The 21,874-nt window shown below is 40.4% G+C and overlaps 1 protein-coding gene across 1 annotated transcript in view; it reads left to right on the top strand.

The window, feature by feature from the left end:
* The window catches only part of HHIP (hedgehog interacting protein), a 151,119-nt gene that overhangs the window by 90,196 nt on the left and 39,049 nt on the right, over window positions 1-21,874 (top strand). Inside the window, exons 5-11 of the mRNA XM_073655919.1 lie at window positions 1,169-1,320; window positions 5,079-5,252; window positions 5,621-5,764; window positions 7,978-8,099; window positions 12,507-12,630; window positions 13,585-13,715; window positions 15,361-15,442. Coding sequence (XP_073512020.1) covers window positions 1,169-1,320; window positions 5,079-5,252; window positions 5,621-5,764; window positions 7,978-8,099; window positions 12,507-12,630; window positions 13,585-13,715; window positions 15,361-15,442 — 929 coding nt within the window. The remainder of the gene's footprint in view (window positions 1-1,168; window positions 1,321-5,078; window positions 5,253-5,620; window positions 5,765-7,977; window positions 8,100-12,506; window positions 12,631-13,584; window positions 13,716-15,360; window positions 15,443-21,874) is intronic.

A 21,874-nucleotide genomic window follows, 5' to 3' on the forward strand; every position in this document is an offset into this window, starting at 1 on the left:
TATGTTGTGCCCTTCCTGTTACTCATATGGAAAATTTATAAATAAATATTACTGTTACCATTCTCAGTACTGTATGATTGGACAGTATTAGAATGTGTAAAGGTACATATCATTGACAAGGGAAATGGTAACATCAAGGTGACCTTTTATTCACACGGTTTCAGGCAGATTGAAACAATGCAGAATTCTAAGAGATCCTGTTATAAAAATGTTATTTTATTAGGCAAAGTACAGTAAGTTGATTAAGGGTAAATAATAGCCAACCTCTCTCCTCTATAAAGATTATTAATCCTAATCCATTTGACCATTAGATTTGTTACAGATGCCAAAAGGGGCAAATTTGATCTCATTAGTACCTTCTATGCAAGTCTTCATCACTATGATTTTTCGAGTAGGTTACTGTCAATATATATAATGTATCGTCTAAAAAAAAGCTAAATTGATTCTCATTTCACTGTTGAAAAGTCTGAAATGTAATTACTTCCAAAGTCTTTTCTGCATGCTGCTATGTAAAGAGAGTGTCTTTCCTTACACTGACCACATTCTTAGCTATGAATTCCATGCAGGAATCAGAGATAGCGGGTTAGTACCTACAGGGAGCTATGATGTGAGGACCACCAGAGTTGTGACAAGTGATGTAGCTGCCTCCAGGGTAAAACAAAGGTTTACATATTACACTAGCAATTTGAATGTTTTCAAAACATATTGCCAAGACAGTGGGACTTGGCAGCCATGGCTGTGTTTTTTTTTTTCGTCTTCTTCATACGTTGTGCATAGTTGAATTAAATGTTATTAACTTTTTTTTTCTTTATTTGCCTTCAAGAAACTACAAGCAACCTAGTAACCCAGCTAAGAATTCTTTACAGCACTTAAACTTGTCTTCATGGCTACCAAAAGATTACACACACAAATCACTTCACAAAAGTAGTGTAAGAGCCTGGAGCATAGATAACCATGCAGGACAATTGTCTTTTCCAAACTCTTAAATAGTCTCCCAAAGTGAAATGTTTTATAATCGTTTTTTGTGCGGTAGTCATAGAAGAAAGAAAGAAGTTTGGGCACAGATTATCCGTCCGAAAGAAAGGATTTTTTTTTCTTGGTTCCAACTGAAACACAATAAAGCACATAATTAACTTCACAATTCTTTGTGTTTCTCGTTTGACTGCAGGGAGGAGATGAAAGAGGACTGCTAGGCCTTGCATTCCATCCCAATTATAAGAAAAATGGAAAGCTGTATGTGTCATACACCACCAACCAAGAGCGTTGGGCCAGCGGACCTCACGACCACATTCTTCGCGTTGTAGAGTACACAGTATCTAGGTACTGCATCTAAAAAGCAGCGTGATGCTGTCTATTATATTAGCAATAGTTAGAACATCTAGTTCATTCATAAAAGTATGCATGTGTACTGTTGTGGTTTTACGCACTCATGTTACTGTTTTTTCTTCTATTGACACTGTCAACTATCACAGAGTAATATAAGCATGCAAAATGTTTGTGTATGTAGAGAGATAGAGAAATAGGTAGACTTGACATTAAATTTGCAACACCAAGTAGGAAATGTCATGCAACTATAGAAATCACACGATAGATAGACATGTTAATGATATGCAAATGGTGAATAAATGCAAATAACATTTTCAAAACATCATGATTTATTCATATTTGAGTATGAGCCATGTGCAAAAATACAGTGAAGTTATTAATGGTTGTCTGATGAATGTTCTGCCTTCTTGAATGCACTTGGGTATAGAACTCACCAAGATCCTCTGTTGGCAGCGCTCTGGGAGCACATCTGAGAGAACATTGGTTGGCAATTGCAAAGGGAGCTGCCAGCAACAGATCTTTGCATGAAAAAGTGTATTAAGTGTAGCAGAACATTCCTCAGACCACCATTAATAACCTCATTGATAACATGTCAAGGAACACAAGTGCGTGTATTTCTACGCATGGTGCTCATACTCAATAATAAACAAATTGAAATATTTTGAAAATTTTGTTTCCATTTCCTCATTATATGCATATCTTTAATATGTCTATCAATCCTATGATGTCCATAATTCCACAACTTTTCCTTTTTGGTATTGCAATTGTAATGTTGATAAGTATGAATGTATACACATACTGTATATGTGTATATATATATGTGTGTATGTATATATATATACAGTACAGACCAAAAGTATGGACACACCTTCGCATTTAAAGATTTTTCTGTATTTTCATGACTATGAAAATTGTACATTCACACTGAAGGTATCAAAACTATAAATTAACACATGTGGGATTATATACTTAACAAAAAAGTGTGAAACAACTGGAAATATGTCTTATATTCTAGGTTCTTCAACGTAGCCACCTTTTGCTTTGATGACTGCTTTGCACACTCTTGGCATTCTCTTGATGAGCTTCAAGAGGTAGTCACCGGAAATGGTTTTCACTTCACAGGTGTGCCCTGTCAGGTTTAATAAGTGGGATTTCTTGCCTTATAAAAGGGGTTGGGACCATCAGTTGTGTTGTGCAGAAGTCAGGTGGATACACAGCTGATAGTCCTACTGAATAGATTGTTAGAATTTGTATTATGGCAAGAAAAAAGCAGCTAAGTAAAGAAAAACGAGTGGCCATCATTACTTTAAGAAATGAAGGTCAGTCAGTCCAAAAAATTGGGCAAACTTTGAAAATGTCCCCAAGTGCAGTTGCAAAAACCATCAAGCGCTACAAAGAAACTGGCTCACATGAGGGCCGCCCCAGGAAAGGAAGACTAAGAGTCACCTCTGCTTCTGAGGATAAGTTTATCCGAGTCACCAGCCTCAGAAATCGCAGGTTAACAGCAGCTCAGATTAGAGACCAGGTCAATGCCACACAGAGTTCTAGCAGCAGACACATCTCTACAACAACTGATAAGAGGAGACTTTGTGCAGCAGGCCTTCACGGTAAAATAGCTGCTAGGAAACCACTGCTAAGGACAGGCAACGAGCAGAAGAGACTTGTTTGGGCTAAAGAACACAATGAATGGACATTAGACCAGTGGAAATCTGTGCTTTGGTCTGATGAGTCCAAATTTGAGATCTTTGGTTCCAACCACCGTGTCTTTGTGCGAAGCAGAAAAGGTGAACGGATGGACTCTACATGCCTGGTTCCCACCGTGAAGCATGGAAGAGGAGGTGTGATGGTGTGGGGGTGCTTTGCTGGTGACACTGTTGGGGATTTATTCAAAATTGAAAGCATACTGAACCAGCATGGCTACCACAGCATCTTGCAGCGGAATGCTATTCCATCTGGTTTGCGTTTAGTTGGACCATCATTTATTTTTCAACAGGACAATGACTCCAAACACACCTCCAGGCTGTGTAAGGGCTATTTGACCAAGAAGGAGAGTGATGGTGTACTACGCCAGATGACCTGGCCTCCACAGTCACCAGACCTGAACCCAATCGAGATGGTTTGGGGTGAGCTGGACCGCAGAGTGAAGGCAAAAGGGCCAACAAGTGGTAAGCATCTCTGGGAACTCCTTCAAGATTGTTGGAAGACCATTTCCCGTGACTACCTCTTGAAGTTCATCAAAAGAATGCCAAGAGTGTGCAAAGCAGTCATCAAAGCAAAAGGTGGCTACTTTGAAGAACCTAGAATATAAGACATATTTTCAGTTGTTTCACACTTTTTTGTTAAGTATATAATTTCACATGTGTTAATTCATAGTTTTGATGCCTACAGTGTGAATGTACAATTTTCATAGTCATGAAAATACAGAAAAATCTTTAAATGAGAAGGTGTGTTCAAACTTTTGGTCTGTACTGTATATATATGTATATATGTATATATATATATATATATATATATATATATATCGTACAATTCAAAAGTTTGGACACCTGTTTATGCAATGATTTTCCTTGTTCTTGTTGGAATGTGCACATTCTAGATTCAAAATGAAAGCAGCATAAGTATGAAGGATCATGTATGGAAACAAAGAGTCAAGAAACATGTATAACACGAGAATATGTATCAAACCTTGAATTCCACAAAGTATTGTCTGTTTACTCTGATGACAGCTTTACACTTCCTTGGCACCACCATGTTTCACTGTAGGCACCATCCATTTAGAAAACTTAGTTTAGAAAAATGCATGGTGCCTACAGTGAAACATGGTGGTGGAAGTGTCCATATGTTGGACTTTTATGAGTGCTGCTGGTGTCAGGGAGCTAGATTTCATTGATAGTATCATGAATTCTCAGATGTACTGTCTATATTGAAAGAGAAGATGCTACCATCATTCCATGCCCTTGGTAGACGTGCACTTTTCCAACATAACAATGATCCAAAACACACATCTAAGGCCACTGTTGCATTTCTGAAGAAAAACAGGATGAAAGTGATTCATTGGCCAAGTATGTCTCCTGATCTGAACCCAATCAAATACCTATGGGGAACTCTGAAGAGACAAGTTGTCATCACTTTCCCTTCAGCTTCCAGGCTCTATAAGACATTGGTCTTGAAGAATGGAACAAATTTGATATTGTAATAGCTAACTTGTTCATACAATGCCTAGAAGACTTGGTGCTGTCCTTAAAAATCATGGAGGTCATATAAAATGCTAGATGTAGTTGTTTTTTATGTGGGGTATATTCATTTTTGCATCAATTAATTTCAGTAAAACTGAAGATTTTGTAATGAAAGTTACATTATTAACCTTACTTTTATTTTATGGGTTAAAAAAATGTTCTATGAAGCTCAGTCTTGACAAAGAAACTGGAAATTGTTCTTGTGTTCAGTGAGATATTGATTAAAATCTTACTTTTCAAAGAGGGTGTACTCATTTATGCTGAGCACTAAATACATACTGTAAATATGTGTACAGATAGATAAAGTTTCTATATAAATATATATACAAATATATATGCACACACATATATCATTAGAAATAAGAAAAGATAAATAGAAAAGAGATAGATATTTAGATAGATAGATAGATAGATAGATAGATAGATAGATAGATATTCAATTTAGTTAATTTGAAATAATGTTGACAAATCTTAATTTGTTAAAATATATAGTTTAAATTATTCATTTTAAAACAGGAAGAATCCCAGTCAAGTGGATGTGAGAACCGAGAGGATGTTTCTTGAAGTAGCAGAACTGCATAGAAAACACCTGGGAGGACAGCTTTTGTTTGGTCCAGATGGCTTCTTGTATATTTTTCTAGGAGACGGAATGATAACTATTGATGATATGGAAGAAATGGATGGTTTAAGGTAAAACTACAAAAATCTAAAACAATCCATTTTTCATTTGATGATGGGTCGTATGGCATAGTGAGGTTAAGCAACATGGTTCATTTTCTGCTTTTAGTTCATTTAGTCAGAACTTTTTACTTTATAGTGTTACAACTAGCAGATTATTTGCTTGACCTTCTAAGGCACATCCTATAGAATGAAAGTTGATTCATATCCTTGGGTCATTTATAGCTGCACTGGTTTCAGCTATGTGTTATATAAAGTTATATTCATACAATGTAAGTTCAGGTTGTTTTATTTTGTGTTACAACTCACAAATTATTTTTGTAAAACCAATTAAAGATGTTATCATCTGACACATATTTTTATCACATTGATTTTTTTAGTGATTTTACAGGGTCAGTACTAAGATTAGATGTTGACATTGATGGATGCAATGCTCTCTTCTCCATACCAAGAAGCAATCCTCATTTTAACAGTACAAACCAGCCACCTGAGATCTTTGCACATGGACTTCATAACCCAGGCAGGTAAGCCACACGTTATTGTTGTAAGCGCTTAAAACACAGAGAGGAAACAAAGAAGATGTAACTTTGAATGGGCAGAAGATATGGGTGTGTTTACATCAGCCGATTTTGTGGCATTAAATGACCACCGCTCGGTAGATATTTACTGATTGGCGGTCGTTTAATAGTAGATGGTTCTGGACAAACCAAAAGATAATTTCATCCAATCAACTAGCATTTTGCTTGTTTGTCGGGTGATTAATAGTTTGTTTAGAGTGCATGATTTTCGTGAAGCGAGGGTTCATTGGATCACTCATTTACAATTTAGAAGGATTGCTTCAAAATGAACGTTTATCTCCTATCCAAAGGATCACTAACACCGGAACACCATCCAGCAGTCAACATGACAGGCGACCGAAGCTGTCTGTTTCTAATCACTATAGGTTGAGCATGCTCTATTCTGTGTTTATAGGGCTGAATGAACCAGGAGAATGCTGTAGTTGGCTGTCTCCATCAGCCCCATATACCTTGAATGAAGTATGCCTGACCAATGCTCCATTTATACTCCTTTGAACTGCATGGCCTCAGAGAACTCATGGCTCGGGGCCCAATATCCAAATGATGAGTGGGTGTCTCAGTGGTGGAGTCCACTATCCTCTGGATGAGTGATAAATGTCCAAAGTGAAGGAACAAAGGGGCCCATTCAACTTTAATGAGCGACACATAAGCTCACAACTATTTTACTTTACATTTGAAGAAAACCTGTCCGTAAGATTGTTATGACTGTATAGTTAGTAGAACAACAGTAAAAAATGATGCCTATCTTGTAGTAATCGGATATATCATTTCTGTGATTTGGAACTTTGAAGCCCAATGCAAATTAATGGCATATTAGAATAATTTGCATATGTCGTTAATCAATCACTTATAATAATAATAATCTTTATTTTTATATAGCGCCGACATATTCTGCAGCGATTTACAGACATTATTATGGCTGTCCCCATTGGGGTTCACAATCTAAATTCCCTATCAGTATATCTTTGGAGTGTGGGAGGAAACCAGAGAACACCCACGCAGACACAGGGAGAACATACAAACTCCTTGCAGATGTTGTCCTTGGTGGGATTTAAATCCAGGACCCCAGCGCTGCAAGGCTGCAGTGATAACCACTGAGCCACTGATGGTACATTGGTTTACTACAAAACAGTTAAAAAGTTTATCATTCTGTAAAATATACAGCCATACCAGCCTTAGGATAGGTCATCAATATCTGATCAGTGGTGGTGCAACTCCCGGCACCATGCTGGCTTGCTGTTCCGAGTGCAAGCGACAGCTGGATGTGCTCGTTTGTACAACACAGCCCTGTCACCTGTAGAGTGGGCCACGCCCGTGTACTGCACATCCGCCCTTAATTCAAATTAATAGGGGGGAGATGTGCAGCACCCGGCCACAGTTGATGCAGCTATGTAGTTCTGCTACTTAACTGAGCATATCCAACCAAGAACAGCTGATCGGCGGGGGTGCAAGGTGTTGTACCCTCATTTATAAATGTTGTCGTATCCTAAGGTTAGCCATTAGTATAAAAATTCCCAACAATCCCTTTAAACTATTGAATCAAATAACTCCTTTAGCAGCTAAGAGACATGTAGAAACTGAATCCTAAAATGGATTGATTCCATCATAGTTATTGTGAAACTCTGCCGTTCTTCACTCATCAGACATTACAGCATTGAGGTGGGGGAGTTATTATCTAGAATTAGAAATGGAGAAATTTTGACTTTTACTATGAGATCTCTCACCACTATATTTATCTCTCACCACTCTGTCCAGAATTATCAGAAAGCTTATGAAATATATTTAGGACAAGTGTTTCTTTTTGTAACTGTTCATGTGGCGATCACATTCTTTAGGTAAAATGTTTTCTTGTAGGAGAAAGGTGCAATTTATTCATTTAAATGGATGCTCTTCATAGGTTTATGAGTCCAGTGGCTGGTCCTAATAGATAGATATGAATCACTGAGTAGGACCACCCAGTGGGCTCTGAACCCCAGAAGAAAATTAAATCAACAAATTACAGGTTATATTGAATTTTTTTTTAATGAAACTATGTATAAATGTGCTCAGATCATACTGCTTTATGACATGCTCCTGGAAGTTAGGACAGTACTTTACATGTGAATACTTAAAAAAGTAGAATATAGAATATTTTACTCACTTCTTACTTCTCGTTTTAGGTGTGCTGTCGATCGTCATTCCAAAGATAGCAGTATGAATTTAACAATTGTTTGCTCAGATGTCAATGCTAAGAACAGGTCAAATTCGCGAATATTACAGATCATTAAAGGAAAGGATTATGGTAGGCTACATTGTGATTTTCCATTTCTGCAAAAAAAAAAAGATACCGTATTTTTCGGACTATAAGACGCACCGGACCATAAGACGCACCTAGGTTTTAGAGGAGGAAAATAATTTAAAAAAAATGTAAGCAAAAAATGTGGTCATGATGCACTTTTAAGGGGGAGGGGGTCTTCTGCTGACACTGGTATAGGGGTAATGTCCCCCAATTCTGACAATATCCCCCATCCTGGTATATATGCCCCCCCTTCCTTTAATACGTGGTCCCCATCCTGGTATGCCTGGCACCACTCCATCCTGGTATGCATGGAACCCCTCATCCCCAATCCTGGTATGCATGGCACAGTAATCCCCATCCTGGTATGCATGGCACCCCTCATCCCAAATCCTGATATGCATGGCACCCCTCATCCTTATCCTGGTATGCATAGCACTCCTCATCCTTCTCCTGGTATGCATGGCACCCCTCATCCCTATCCTGGTATGCATGGCACCCCTTATCCCTATCCTGGTATGCATGGCACCCCTCATCCCTATCCTGGTATGCATGGCACCCCTCATTCCTATCCTGGTATGCATGGCACCCCTCATCCCTATCCTGGTATGCATGGCACCCCTCATCCCTATCCTGGTATGCATGGCACCCCTCATCCCTATCCTGGTATGCATGGCACCCCTAATCCCTGTCCTGGTATGCATGGCACCCCTAATCCCTGTCCTGGTATGCATGGCACCCCTCATCTTTATCTTGTTATGCATGTCACCCCTCATCCCTGTCCTGGTATGCATGGCCCCCTCATCTTTATCCTGTTATGCATGGCACCCCTAATCCCTGTCCTGGTATGCATGGCACCCCTGATCCCTGTCCTGGTATACATGGCACCCCTAATCCCTGTCCTAGTATGCATGGTCCCCTAATCCCCGTCAAGATGCACATACAAAAAAAATAAACACTCCTACTCACCTCTCTTCTCTCCTCCAACGCTGCATCCTGTCTGCCAGCACTGATCTCTCCATGTGAGCCCTGCATGACGTCACTGCCATGCGCGGCTCACATGGAGAGATCAGCTGCTGGAAGTCACTGCTCCCCACGCCGGGACTGTGTGCGCTGGGAGCAGTGACTTCGCTCTCCTTCATAGCCGGCACACAGCGGAGCCTGCGGCTCCTGCTGCTGCCGGCTATCGCGTGTGCCCGCTCATTAAAGGGCATGAATATTCACCCCCTCCCCACGCCCATGGGCGTGGAGAGAGGTTGAATACTCATGCCTTCTTACAGCGGGCACACGGGATTCCGGCAGCAGCAGGAGCCGTGCTTTGCTCCGCTGTGTGCCGCTATTAAGGAGCATGAATATTCAGTGCTCCCCACTCCCAATGGGGGCGTGGGGAGCAGTGAATATTCATTTTCTTTAGCAGCGGGGACAGTGTAGGCTGCAGCGGGTAGCTGCTGCCTCCTGTGCCCCGCTCCTCCACCGCTACCGCTCCCCCCCACACTCCGTATATATATACACCCCCCCCCCAACATTTGGACTATAAGACGCACCCCCAATTTTCCTCCAAAATTTTGGAGGAAAAAAGTGCGTCTTATGGTCCGAAAAATATGGTAGTTATTTAGAATATAAAAATGGTAAACAGTGCAGCATGATACATAAATCCAAACTGCAGAATAAGTCACATGGGAAAGGGAAAACGATTTTCTCAGTACATTTAATGATAAAAAGTATAGAGAATATACGGGGGTGCGGTGCTTGAATGTTTGTGAACCCTTCAGAATTTTCAACATTTCTGCATAAATTTGACCTTAAACTACATCAGATTTCCACATTAGTCCTATAAATAGATAAAGAGAGCGTAATCGAAGAAATGAGTAAAACAATACTAGGGTCGGTAATGTTTTTATTGAGGAAAATGATACAATATCACATGTCTGTGAGTGGCAAAAGTATGTGAACCTTTAAGATTAGCAGATAATTTGAAGGTGAAATTTTGGTGTTTGAAGGGATGACAATCAGGTGTGAGAGGGCGAGGAGTTTTATATAAAGAAAAGGGACATATCGAAGTCTGATCTTCACACCACATGTTTGTGGAAGTATAGTACGAATGAAAGAAATTTTTGAAAACCTCAAAAGAAGAGATGTTGATGCTCATGAGGCTAGAAAAGGGTCACAAAATCATCTCTAAAGAGTTTGGATTTTTCTAATCTACAGTCAGACAAATGTTTACAAATGTAGAGAATTCAAGACCATAATTACTCTCCCCAGGAATGGTCGACCAACAAAGATCACTCCAAGAGCAAGGAGTATTATAGTCCACGAGGTTACAAAGGAAACCAAGGTGACCTCTAAGCACCTAAAGGCATTAACTAATGTTAATTTTTAATAAGTCCACTATCAGAAGTACACTGAGCAACAATGGTGTGCATGGCAGGATTGCTATGAGAAAGCCACTGTTCTCCAAAAAGCACATTGCTGCCCTGCAGCTTGCTAAAGGTCACCAGACAAGCCAGAAAGCTATTGGAACAATGTTCTTTGGACAAATGAGACCAATATAGAGCTTTTTAGTTTAGATGAGAAATGTTATGTTTGACAAAAGAAAAACATAGCATAAAAACCTCATGCCATCTGTAAAGTTCGATGATGGTGGTAGTATCATGGTTTGGCCTATTTGGCTGCATCTGGGCCTGGTCAGCTTGCTATCATTAATGTAATAATGAATTCTGCATTTTATCAGCAAATTCAAAAGGAAAATACTAGTACATCTGTCAATGAGCTGAATCTCAAGAAAAGGTGGGACATACAGCAAGGCAATGACCCAAAGCACACAAGTCATTTTTATTAAAGAAGGGTTAAAGAAGAATAAAGTTAATGTTTTGGAATGGCCAAGACAAAGTCCTGAGCTTAATCATCTAGAAATTTTGTGGAAGGACCAGAAGCAACAACCCATCAACATAACAGAGTTAAACCTGTTTTGTTGGGAGGAATGGACTAAAATTCCTCCAGGCCGATATAAAGGACTAACCAACCATTACCAGAAATGTTTAGATGCCGTTATTACAGCACAAGTCACGCTAGATACTGAGAGAAAACGTGCAAAAATTTCTGCTACTCATATATATATATGGGATATTGCAACATTTTGCTCAATAAAAAATGCCTCATTTTTTTGGTTCTCTTTATCAACTATTAAGTTTTAAAATCTAATATAGCTTTAGGTCAAATTTATGCAGAAATATGGAAAATTCTGAAGAATTCACAAACTTTCAAGCACCACTTTGCAACTGGATAGCCTAAATTTTGGTGCTGTTGAATGAATTTATATTACAATCACCCCCATGTCATGCTGTCAGGGATCAAACTAAGATATCGGCAGTTGCTTATCTAGGAACTTACACGGCAAACTCTGTCGTCACTGATCAACTTATTTCTGTTATGACTGCGAAAACACATTCACACTTTTAACTTACAAAGCAGGAAGACAAATATCTGAATCTGACAGGTCCCTGTTCAGACTAGGAAAAGGCCTTTTCTGACCCTGATCTGTCCCTGCCTGAGTGCGGAGGTTGGCACCCTAAGATAACGTAATGACGCCCCCACTCGACGGCGGCTTACCCTGAATGTCCTTAGCAGCTCCTGGTATGGTATCGCTTGAGTAGCAGTTCCCTAAAGAGTAAAGGAATCACACACAAAAACTGCTGCAATCAACACAAACTACAGCAAAGTGAATGAATCCAACAAAGTCTATCACCAGCAGGAAACACCAGTAGGGGATGGTATCTAAAGCTGCACCTAAAAGGTGATAGGGACAGACAAATTGAGTTAATTTATGCTTCCATTCATCAATTATTCCCACAGCTCCCATGAGCGTTCTCTTTTTTGAAATCATAAGGTACCAGAGATATGGGCCTTTTTATTTAGTGCTAATATTTATGGTCTTTGCCAAGGGTGTGTGGCTCACATGGTAATTATGCAGAGCAGCCTAAAGTCAGGTCCCCAGACAATACTATGACCCACACCCTGCTTGTAAAGATCATATAATTTAGCACAAAACAAAAATGCCCATATCTCTGAAACTGTATGTCAGATTTATAAAGAAAAAAAGCTGGAATACCCAGGAGAACAGCAGGAATAAACTAAAAGCAATAACTGGACACTTTTGACCTGGTGACAAGTCCTCTTTAAGCCATAAAAAAATGTAAATCGGCATAATATTCCAATGTATGAGTAGGTTTGTACACAAGTACTGATACATTGATAAGTTTGACAATAGGGACACAACAGGAACAGAAAAGTGAGAGATGTTTAACTATAAAATCTTTGGGACTCGGCTTACTTTTCCTTTTTTTTATATTAAAGACATAATTCAGATTCATTCTGTTTTGTCCTAATGCTACAACAGTTCCTTTTCTTTTTCAGAAAATGAGCCTCCACTCTTAGAATTTAAGCCACTAAGCAATGGACAAATAGTTGGTGGTTTTATATACAGAGGTTGTCAGTCGGAACGGCTATATGGAAGTTATGTATTTGGAGACCGTTATGGGTATGTTACAAGTTATTGCTTTAATTACATAATGGTGGTTTTTCAGTTTTATTTTGCGAACACCAAGGAGCATGTACATAACTATTGAGTGAACATCTTCAAGACAGGCTTAATAGAAAGTCTGTGGAGTCTGTCTTCAGTCTTGATGGACAGCACGACTCAGTTCAGCGCCTCCGCTACTTTAGTTTAGCAATTAGTGTGAACCCCAATGATCTAAACTTCTGAGTAGAGTTTTACACTTACCTCTGTATACATTTTTTCACATACATGGGTAGATTGTGTTTGCAATTAGTTTTTTTTTCCTCCAGTGTTTGGCCTCATTATAACAATGTTCCCTCAAATTTGACCACCCGCACGTGTAACACAAGCCGTCATGAACAAATCATTTGTTACCATTGTTTGGTTTATGATCTAAACATTTACTTTGCATTGTATAGCTCAGTGTGGTCGGCATGTTTATTGATGCTTATTCGTATCCTAAGAATAATTAGGGCTTTTGTCAAATATATGCCATATATTAAATTATAATAATTATATATTAAAAATGAAATACCTTATGTGGCAGATTCTCAAAACCAAGCTACATTCCTAAGACAGCATAATAGCTTTACAAAGGCCATATTGGCACAATGGTACAATCGCCACTTTTTAATAATTCTGAAGTTAGAGTAATCGCCAGAGTATAACTATTAGGTATGTTACTCACAAAGATATCACCATTCATTAATTCATTTTTTGGTAATCAATTTTACAAAAGTAACAAAGTTAGTTGTCGCCATTAAATCAGAGGAGGTAATTTAATTAATAAGTTAAAAGAAAAAATTACCAGTAAATATTTCTATATATATATATATATATATATATATATATATATATATATATTAAAATGTTAAACAAATTGCAATTTTTTTAATTCTTTGAAAGCAACAGCAAGTAATTCTTATGTACTTTCAGAAACTTTGTAACGCTCCACCAGAACTCTGTCACTAAACAATGGCAGGAGAAACCATTCTGTATTGGCAGCGGAGGCTCATGCAGAGGACCCTTCACAGGACACATTCTGGGTTTTGGGGAAGACGAACTAGGTACAATACATATGATCTGTAAATTTGTTATTTTTTTATGTGGGGTTCTTGAGAATAAAATTTAGCTGCAGCTACGGTAAATCGCCTGATAAGTGTTTTTATTTTGTATTGATTTTATTGTGTACAGTTTAGTATTGAATAATAGTATGTGGAAGAATCATTGGAAACTAATATGCCAGTATCTTTGGCAAACTTATATTGAAATGCTTCAGCAGAAAGAAATAATTTAAGAAGCCCTCCCATGAAGTTTTTTTTCTTTAAAGTGAACCTGTCAGCAGGATTTTGCAAAGTAAACTACATACACTGTCAGGTGGGTGCTATTATCCTGATTAAAATGATACCTGCGGTGATGAAATCCGTCCTGTGGTTCTTGTGTAATCTTTATTTTCAGCTTGGAGATAATGATATGCCTGTGCTCGGGGTCGGCCTGTGGGGTGGGCTTTATGTGGTGCTCTGTTTATATATTAATCTGTATGATCTTATGACAGCTCACTGTTCCTTCACTGACCTGCCTCCTATTTTACATACTGCATACAGTATTGTGGGTTTCTAAAAAAACCCCAAAAATTCATCCATCAAAATGGTGCCCGCGCATGTGCAGTAGCATCTATAGCTTGCCAATAGATGATACTGTGCAAGCGCCATGCGCAGCGCCGTTTTGCCATAGCCAAAATTTTACTTCCTTTCATCAAAATGGTGCCGGCGCTTGCGCAGAAGCATTTATCGGCAAGAGATATACGCTAGTGCGCATGCGTGGGCGCCATATTGACTGAGGCAAAAAAAAAATTGGCTGCAGCAAGTGCGCCATCGACAGCACTTGTACAGAAGCAACATTTTGATGAATGAACATTTTTTTTAGAAGCCCACAATACTATATGCACTATGTAAAATAGGAGGCAGGTCACTTAAGGCAAAGTGACCTGCCATAAGCTCATACAGATGAATATGTAAGCAGTGCACCAGATAGAGCGCCTCCCACAGGCTGACCTGAAGCACAAGCATATCTTTATCTCTAAACTGAAAGTAAAGATTAAAAAAGAACCACAGGACGGATTTCATCACCGCAGGTATCATTTTAATCAGGATAACAGCACCCACCTGACAGTGTATGTGGTTTACTTTGCAAAATCCTGCTGACAGGTGCGCTTTAAATGTGTGTATATGTGCATGTAATGTAGTGTGCATGTATTAATATACTCACCTACCACTGCCTTCTCCAGGATCTAGAGCCATCTGCTCTTCTTCTGAGTGACGTCACCGCTCTTCACATTCTACAGGCCACGATGCGCTATGTGTGAGCCGGAAGTAGCCTTTACAATGTAAGTCTATGGAGCGTAAGAATGAGGCTCCATAGGTTTACATTGTAAAATAGACTTCTGGCTCACACATAGAGCAGAGAGGGAGCTGGAGAAAAGAAGAGTTAAACAGAGCTGGATCCTGGAGAAGGCAGCAGTAGGTGAGTATATTAATACATGCACACTACATTACATGCACATATGCACACATTTAAAAAAAAAACTTCATGGGAGGGCTTCTTTAAGCCATGATTGAGTACTAACCATCTAAATAAGAAATCTGACAAATGCCTCTGGCATGCCATGAAATAATATGTGTAACCTCGATATCATATTGGCATTTTTAACAGGTGAAGTCTACATACTGTCAAGCAGTAAAAGTATGACTCAGGCACACAGTGGAAAACTTTACAAGATCATTGACCCTAAAAGGTAAGGGGTTTTTACCTTAAAGGGGCTTTCCCATGAACAAAAGTTGTTTTAATCAATAGATCTTGGAATAATAATAACTTCTACAATTGGATGTGTTTAAATAAAATGTTCCTGTGCTGAGATAATCTTATAAACATGCCCCTGCTGACCATGTCCCTGTATGGTCAGACACAGCCATTACACAGCACATAGCAGGGGCACAATTATAAGATTATCTCAGCAGAGGAACATTTTATTGAATCACATCCAGTTGTGAAAGTTATTATTATTCCAAGATCTATTGAATCAAATTAACTTTTGTTTGTGGGAAAAAGCCTTTAAGTATGGAAGTAAGATACTATAAGAGCATTTTACTACAGGTCTAAGTAATAGTATACAATGCTGGCCATATAAAATAATTGATAAAGCGAATATTATAGATAGAAATTGCAATATATTACATTTTCAGTCTATTATCTTGTGAACCTCACTGATAAAAAGTAGAGAATCTAAAATTCCTTTTACAAGGCTGGTAGGAGCCTTTGATATTAGTGAGCATTCCAGCAACCATTTAATATTGTGAATTTCATACTTATTAGTACAATGTAAATGTTGAAACCATGTTCTTCATTACATAGTGAACCTCCTATCCACTGAAAGAAAAGTCATCTTACTTTAAGAAGCTATTAACATTCACTGAATATATGCAATTGTTCCCATTCCCGCTTCAGATGTTTCACATGGTATTTGTTGTGCTGCGTAAAAAGTCTAATCTTACAGGACAGTATGTAATTGGCTGTTTTAGGTTTGGGTGAGGTCTACAATGTTCAACAAGAGGGTATTTATTGTCCCATACATGTACAATTTGATTAAATATGCAGCTTGTCCCATCGAATGCTCCCAAGCATTCTTCCATTTGAAGTTAATTTATGCTTTGAGTTTTTTAATAAACAATACTTTTTACTATCAGCAATGCTTAATATCAGAGATAAGGTCTCCTGCCACTTTAGAACTTGTTTAAAGGGAGCCTGTCACCAGATTTTTCATGTCTGAACTAAGACTAGTGAAGAAAGAGATCACGGCACTCACTTGTTGAATGAATGGTATTTAATTCAATGCATACATCTTAGAGAATTGGATTTCTATGTATGCATTGGATTAAAGACCATTCATTTAACACGTGAGTGCCGGGATCTCTTTCTTCATTATAACTTCTCTTCACGAGCACCACAGCTATACGGAGTGTTGACCTACCATTTCTCATTCATTGAACTAAGACTAGCACCTTACTCAGCATCGTCTATCCCTCCTCCCAGCTTCGTCGTCCCCCTGCTCTGATTGATGTGGATAACACCTTCTGCGTCATCCACATAGCCGGGCGAAATCTCACGCCTGCGCAGAGACATCGCAGGCTCGCGCTTGTCCACTTTGCTCTGCCGTACTGCAGGCAGAGACTAAAACATAAGGGTATGTCCAGTAGAGCGCATGGATTTGGATTGGGACCCTATCCGGGCACCGATTTATCCAGGAGTGCCGTATTCCTGTTGACTTACTTCTGATCGCTTTTCTGTCTCTGGCCAGCAGTTGCACATGACTCACTTGCCATAGACCTTGATGCACGTTGCATGCAACTTTGACGTGCGTGTGATTTGCCTGCAATTTGGCCATTTTTTTTCCAGCAAAACCACAGTTTAAAATATTCGTAAGATAACACCTGGCACAGATATTTTTGTTCACGCAAGCTGTTTTCACGCAACACATCGTCATCTTGTTTTTTTTTTAAAGAAATTAATACTTCTGTGTTTGAAATAAATATCTGGTTTAGTAATTTATAGAGAATGAAATATATTCTTTTGTGAATATGGACTTTTGTGAATAAGGCAGAGTTATTTCTGGTGTGAGAATGCTATCAGTAATAGGGTCATTTTACAAGAATTCAAACTTTAAGGCTATGTGCCCACGATGCAGAAATGCTGCATATTTTTTCCGCTTCTCCCTGGCAGGAAAAACGCATGCGGTTTTTAAATGCGTTTTTCCCGCCAGGTAGAAGCATTTGTCAAGCGTTTTTGCATGCATTTCTGCATGCGGGTTATCAAGCACTTCTCCAAGCGATTTTAGCATCACTTGGAAAAGTGCTTGACAACTTGGTCACACTATATAAATCCATGCAACCGGCATGGATTTATAGTAGTGTGACCAAGTTAGTTAAAAAAAAAAAGAATAAGAATGGTAAAAAATAAAGATTATACTCACCTTCCGATGTCCTCCCGGTGTTTTCTCTGCTGCGTCCGGTGTCTTGCACTGCTCGCCGTGGTGTGAAGGACCTGCAGTGACGTCATTGAGTCATGTGACAGGTCACATGACTCAATGACGTCATGGCAGGTCCTTCACAACACCGCGACCCATAGAGCAGACCAGACGGAGGGGAGAAAACACCTTGAGGACATCGGAAGGTAAGTATAATTCTTTATTTTTTATTTTAAATTCTTTTTTTTTACAGTTTCTATGGTACCCAGGTCTGGATGAGAGTCTCCTCTTCTCCAGACCTGGGTACCATCCGCACATTAAACCGTGTGATATCCGCTTGTGCAGATGCAGTGATGCGGATGTCAAGCGGTCCAATGCAAGTCAATGGCGGCGATTACGCTGCGTGTCCGCAAAATTAATGAACATGCTGCGGATTTTTTGAGCGCAGCATAAATGCTGCGGAAAAATCTGCAGCATGGGCATTGACATTGCGGCTTGTCATTGGGGACCATGGGGGACGGACTACCAAGCGTTTCCCATGCGTAAATTCCGCAGCATAAACGCTTGGAAAATGCTTTGTGGGCACGCAGCCTTAAACAAAGTTTTTTGAACTCATTGAGTACTTTTTAATGCAGACATATAAATCATTGTTTGTTGGCGGCTGGCTGCATATTGTCTCATGTAAACAGATGTGCTGCCGACAATAATGTCATCTGCATGGGAGGAATGGGGAAATAAACAACTGTCTGAATGATAGTGGTGAGCTAATCTGCCTAACTTCAAATTCATCAGTTTGTTCAAGTTTGTTCAGGGAATTCAATTCGCATCAAATTTATTTGATGCAAATCGAATGTTTCTTATTATGTTCTGGGGTCCCTCTAGACCGCAAAGCATGATAAATGTAGGATAAAAAAAAAGTAATATCCTTCAAAAATAACGAGAAGAAAAATAAGGGACACTTACTACAGGCGCATTATTTTCTGCTTTTTTTATTCCAAGGTCATAAGGGAATTCAGGGCCAATAAAGTGTTAAGTAGACGCGAAACTGCTGTAGCCCAGTCTATGTGTCTTCACTCTGTATTCCAAATGACTTTGGAATAAAAAAGCACAAAATTATGCGCAAGTGGTGAGCACCACTTATTTTTCTTCTCTTCTCAAAATTTTTGAAGATTGTATTGCTGCACAGTTGAGCACTACCAAGTGTGGCGTTCCCCTTTAAACAGCATTGCCTTATCTTTTAACCAGCATAAAGATATATACTTGCGGCAGTAACGGTCTGCTGACCTTTTGAAATGAATGAAAAAAATAATATCCACCTCACATGATCCACAACCACAGTCCCCCATCTAGTTGACTGTGCCGCTCCATCCGGCCTCTTTTTTACATCAGCACAACACTTGACATCCTCTTCCTGCATTTTTATTCTATGCCATTGTGGCACCAGAGGCTTACTCATCGCAGGAAGCCCTAGCACAGAGTGAAGATGCAGGAAAAAGATGCCGCGCATGGTGTAGAAGGAAAGAAGAGAGAGGAGGGAGCTGCTTGAAGGACCGGCTGGGAGATTGCGAAAGCAGGAAAGATGATTATCACGGGTGTGTCAGATGTGACAGACAGGCGCTCTGCAATTGGCTGCAGAAGATCTCTTTGTTTGGCATTGCAGACACCTTCTTAAATCTGTCTCACTCTAGGACCCAGCGGCTACCTCCCTCCTGCTCTGATTGACACCCTGGTCTGGGTGTTTAAATACTTTCAGTTTGCTACAGGGAGGCGCCGGTGATATTCACATGTTCCCTTGTGAAGGCTTGGAGCTATTGCAGTCTGCTTACTTCCTCTCTGGTGCTTGGAGGACGTTTGATGTAATCTCTCTGAAGTCGGCTCAAGCTAAGTTGCTACCCCCTGTGTTTGTCTCCCTTGTTATCTTTAGTTGTTAGTGGGGACTGATCAGTGCTCACCCCCCTCCCTATCCAGGGCCAAGCTCTAGGGAGATAAAGGGCTTAGGTTTCCTGTTCAGCGATTGGTGAGGAGCGAATATAGGGACGGTAGGGGAGACAGAGTGATATTAGATCAGCCTAGGAGGTCTTCACTCCCCCTTTCCCTAGTTTCTGGGCTCCCTTCCCCTCATCCCTTTGTGTTGCACTTTGTCTTTCCTACACTGTGTGTGACAGGTGAGCAGCGAGGTCAGTATTTTATTTTTTTTAATCCCTTTCCAGGGCCTATAAAAATCAGGGAAATGAAGGCATTTACTGAATATGTTCAAGGCAATTCACAAAAAAAAATTCAGATTTAGATGAATGGGAATCTTTTGTAAAATTCAAGGAAAATTCAATTTGCCTCAAACCAATTTGCTCATGTTTACTGGTCGATCTTTTGCATGAAGCCTAATAATTGCAACGTATAAATGTTAGTAAACGAGTTCCGATTAACTTGTGTAAGGCAGCAGCACTAGTCATCATAATGGGGGATACTCGCTGCACCGGGTCAATTAATGCACACCAGCAATGTCTTTCCGGTATTTCACAATGCTGCAGTTTATTGCACTTCATAAACCACAGTTCACACATATAATGTCCACGAGCCCAAGTGGCAGACAGGCCCACTTGGCCCAGGTTACAGCCTTCAGCAAGGTAATACTTTAGCAATGTCCATACAAATGTCCATATAACAAAGTGTATTACCTTTGCCGGGTTTAGTTGCTGCAGCCCATTTGATTTGCCACCACTGTGGCTTTGCGGCTTCCCAGGTGGGGGTCTCTAGCCGTCGTCCCTCGAAGGCTACTGGTATGTCTTTCACACTCACAACATCCAGCCTGTGCCTTTCAGGAATCTTCAACAAGTCGCTGCCTTCCAAGGCCATTAGCATCCACTCACAGGATCCAGTCTCGACCTTTCAGGCCGCCAGCCTTCCAAGCCGGTTTTCCCTCCAAGGCCACTGGCATCTACACAAGATCCAGCCTCGACCTTTCAGGCTGCCAGGCTTCTCTGTATCACGGTGTCCCACACACACGGGGAACAGGCCTCACGCCCAACACACCGAACACACCTGTCTCCCATCAAGCAGGGTTTATATATCCATCCCGTGCACACACACACACACAGACAGGACCTTGCTGATGTCACAGTCATGTGATCAGACAGACATTCTGTGCGCGCAGGACCTGTGCTATGTCACAGTCATGTGACCAGTCACCTGAGGGGGAAGGTACATGGTCAGGTAAAACACATCCTGGACCATTACCGTAATGCCAGCAAGTCGCTGCATTACATATCCCCTCCCTCTGTTCAAACTTGTGGGGTTGAACACATAATATACACAATCACTATAACCCCCAGTTCTGTTCAAACTTGTGGGGTTGAACACATAATATACACAATGACATTATAACCCCCAGTTCACATAGAGACCATGTACTTTACAATTGTGCTACTCAGCCCCTGGAACATTAGTCAACGACATTAGCCCATTCCTTAGGGACCTACCATTTGTCACTGTCACTGACTTCGTCAGGTCACCTTTCCGGGTCATAACCTTGTCAGAGCTCCCCCGCTCCCAGCGGTCAGTTGTAACCTTGTCAGGTCTCCCCCGCTCCCAGCGGTCAGTCGTAACCTTATCAGGTCTCCCCCGCTCCCAGCGGTCAGTCATAATCTTGTCAGACCTCCCCCGCTTCCAGCGGTCAGTCGTACAGCGGTGTGACTCACATGCCCTGGTATCTAAGGTCCGGTTCGACTCCGTACTGTCCCGTCCTCTATTGGGTCATTTGTATGGGCTGCTCAAACCTGAGTTACTGGAGGTCTCACTACCTCTAAACCCACGCCTACTATTCTCAGGACATCTTGAAAGGTCCCTAACTCCAGCTATAGCTGTTCTGTTATTTAGGGGGCCCTTTGTCTGTCTGGTCTCATAATTTCTAGACGGCTGCCATCTTCTGCTACTCAGATGATGCTGTCTATCCACTCGCAGTCTAGCGATATTCAACTGTTCTACCTCTCGCAGGTAGGTCACTCGGTACTCCAACAGCATGCGCATATATCCTAGGCTTTCTTCTGCTCCTACAGCGGAGAATGATACCATGCCGTCTTCGTCTGGTATCCAGTCCTGACGATCACGTGGACTGCTTACTTTCACCACACCAGACTTCTTGACCATCATCTGCATGGCTCGACCATTTCTCCCAACGAGCTTCCTCACCAGAACATGAGGCACCCGGAT

Source organism: Phyllobates terribilis, unplaced genomic scaffold, assembly GCF_046119375.1.
Source record: "Phyllobates terribilis strain yellow unplaced genomic scaffold, ASM4611937v1 Scaffold_1__5_contigs__length_1240528914, whole genome shotgun sequence".
Taxonomy (NCBI): Eukaryota; Metazoa; Chordata; class Amphibia; order Anura; family Dendrobatidae; genus Phyllobates; species Phyllobates terribilis.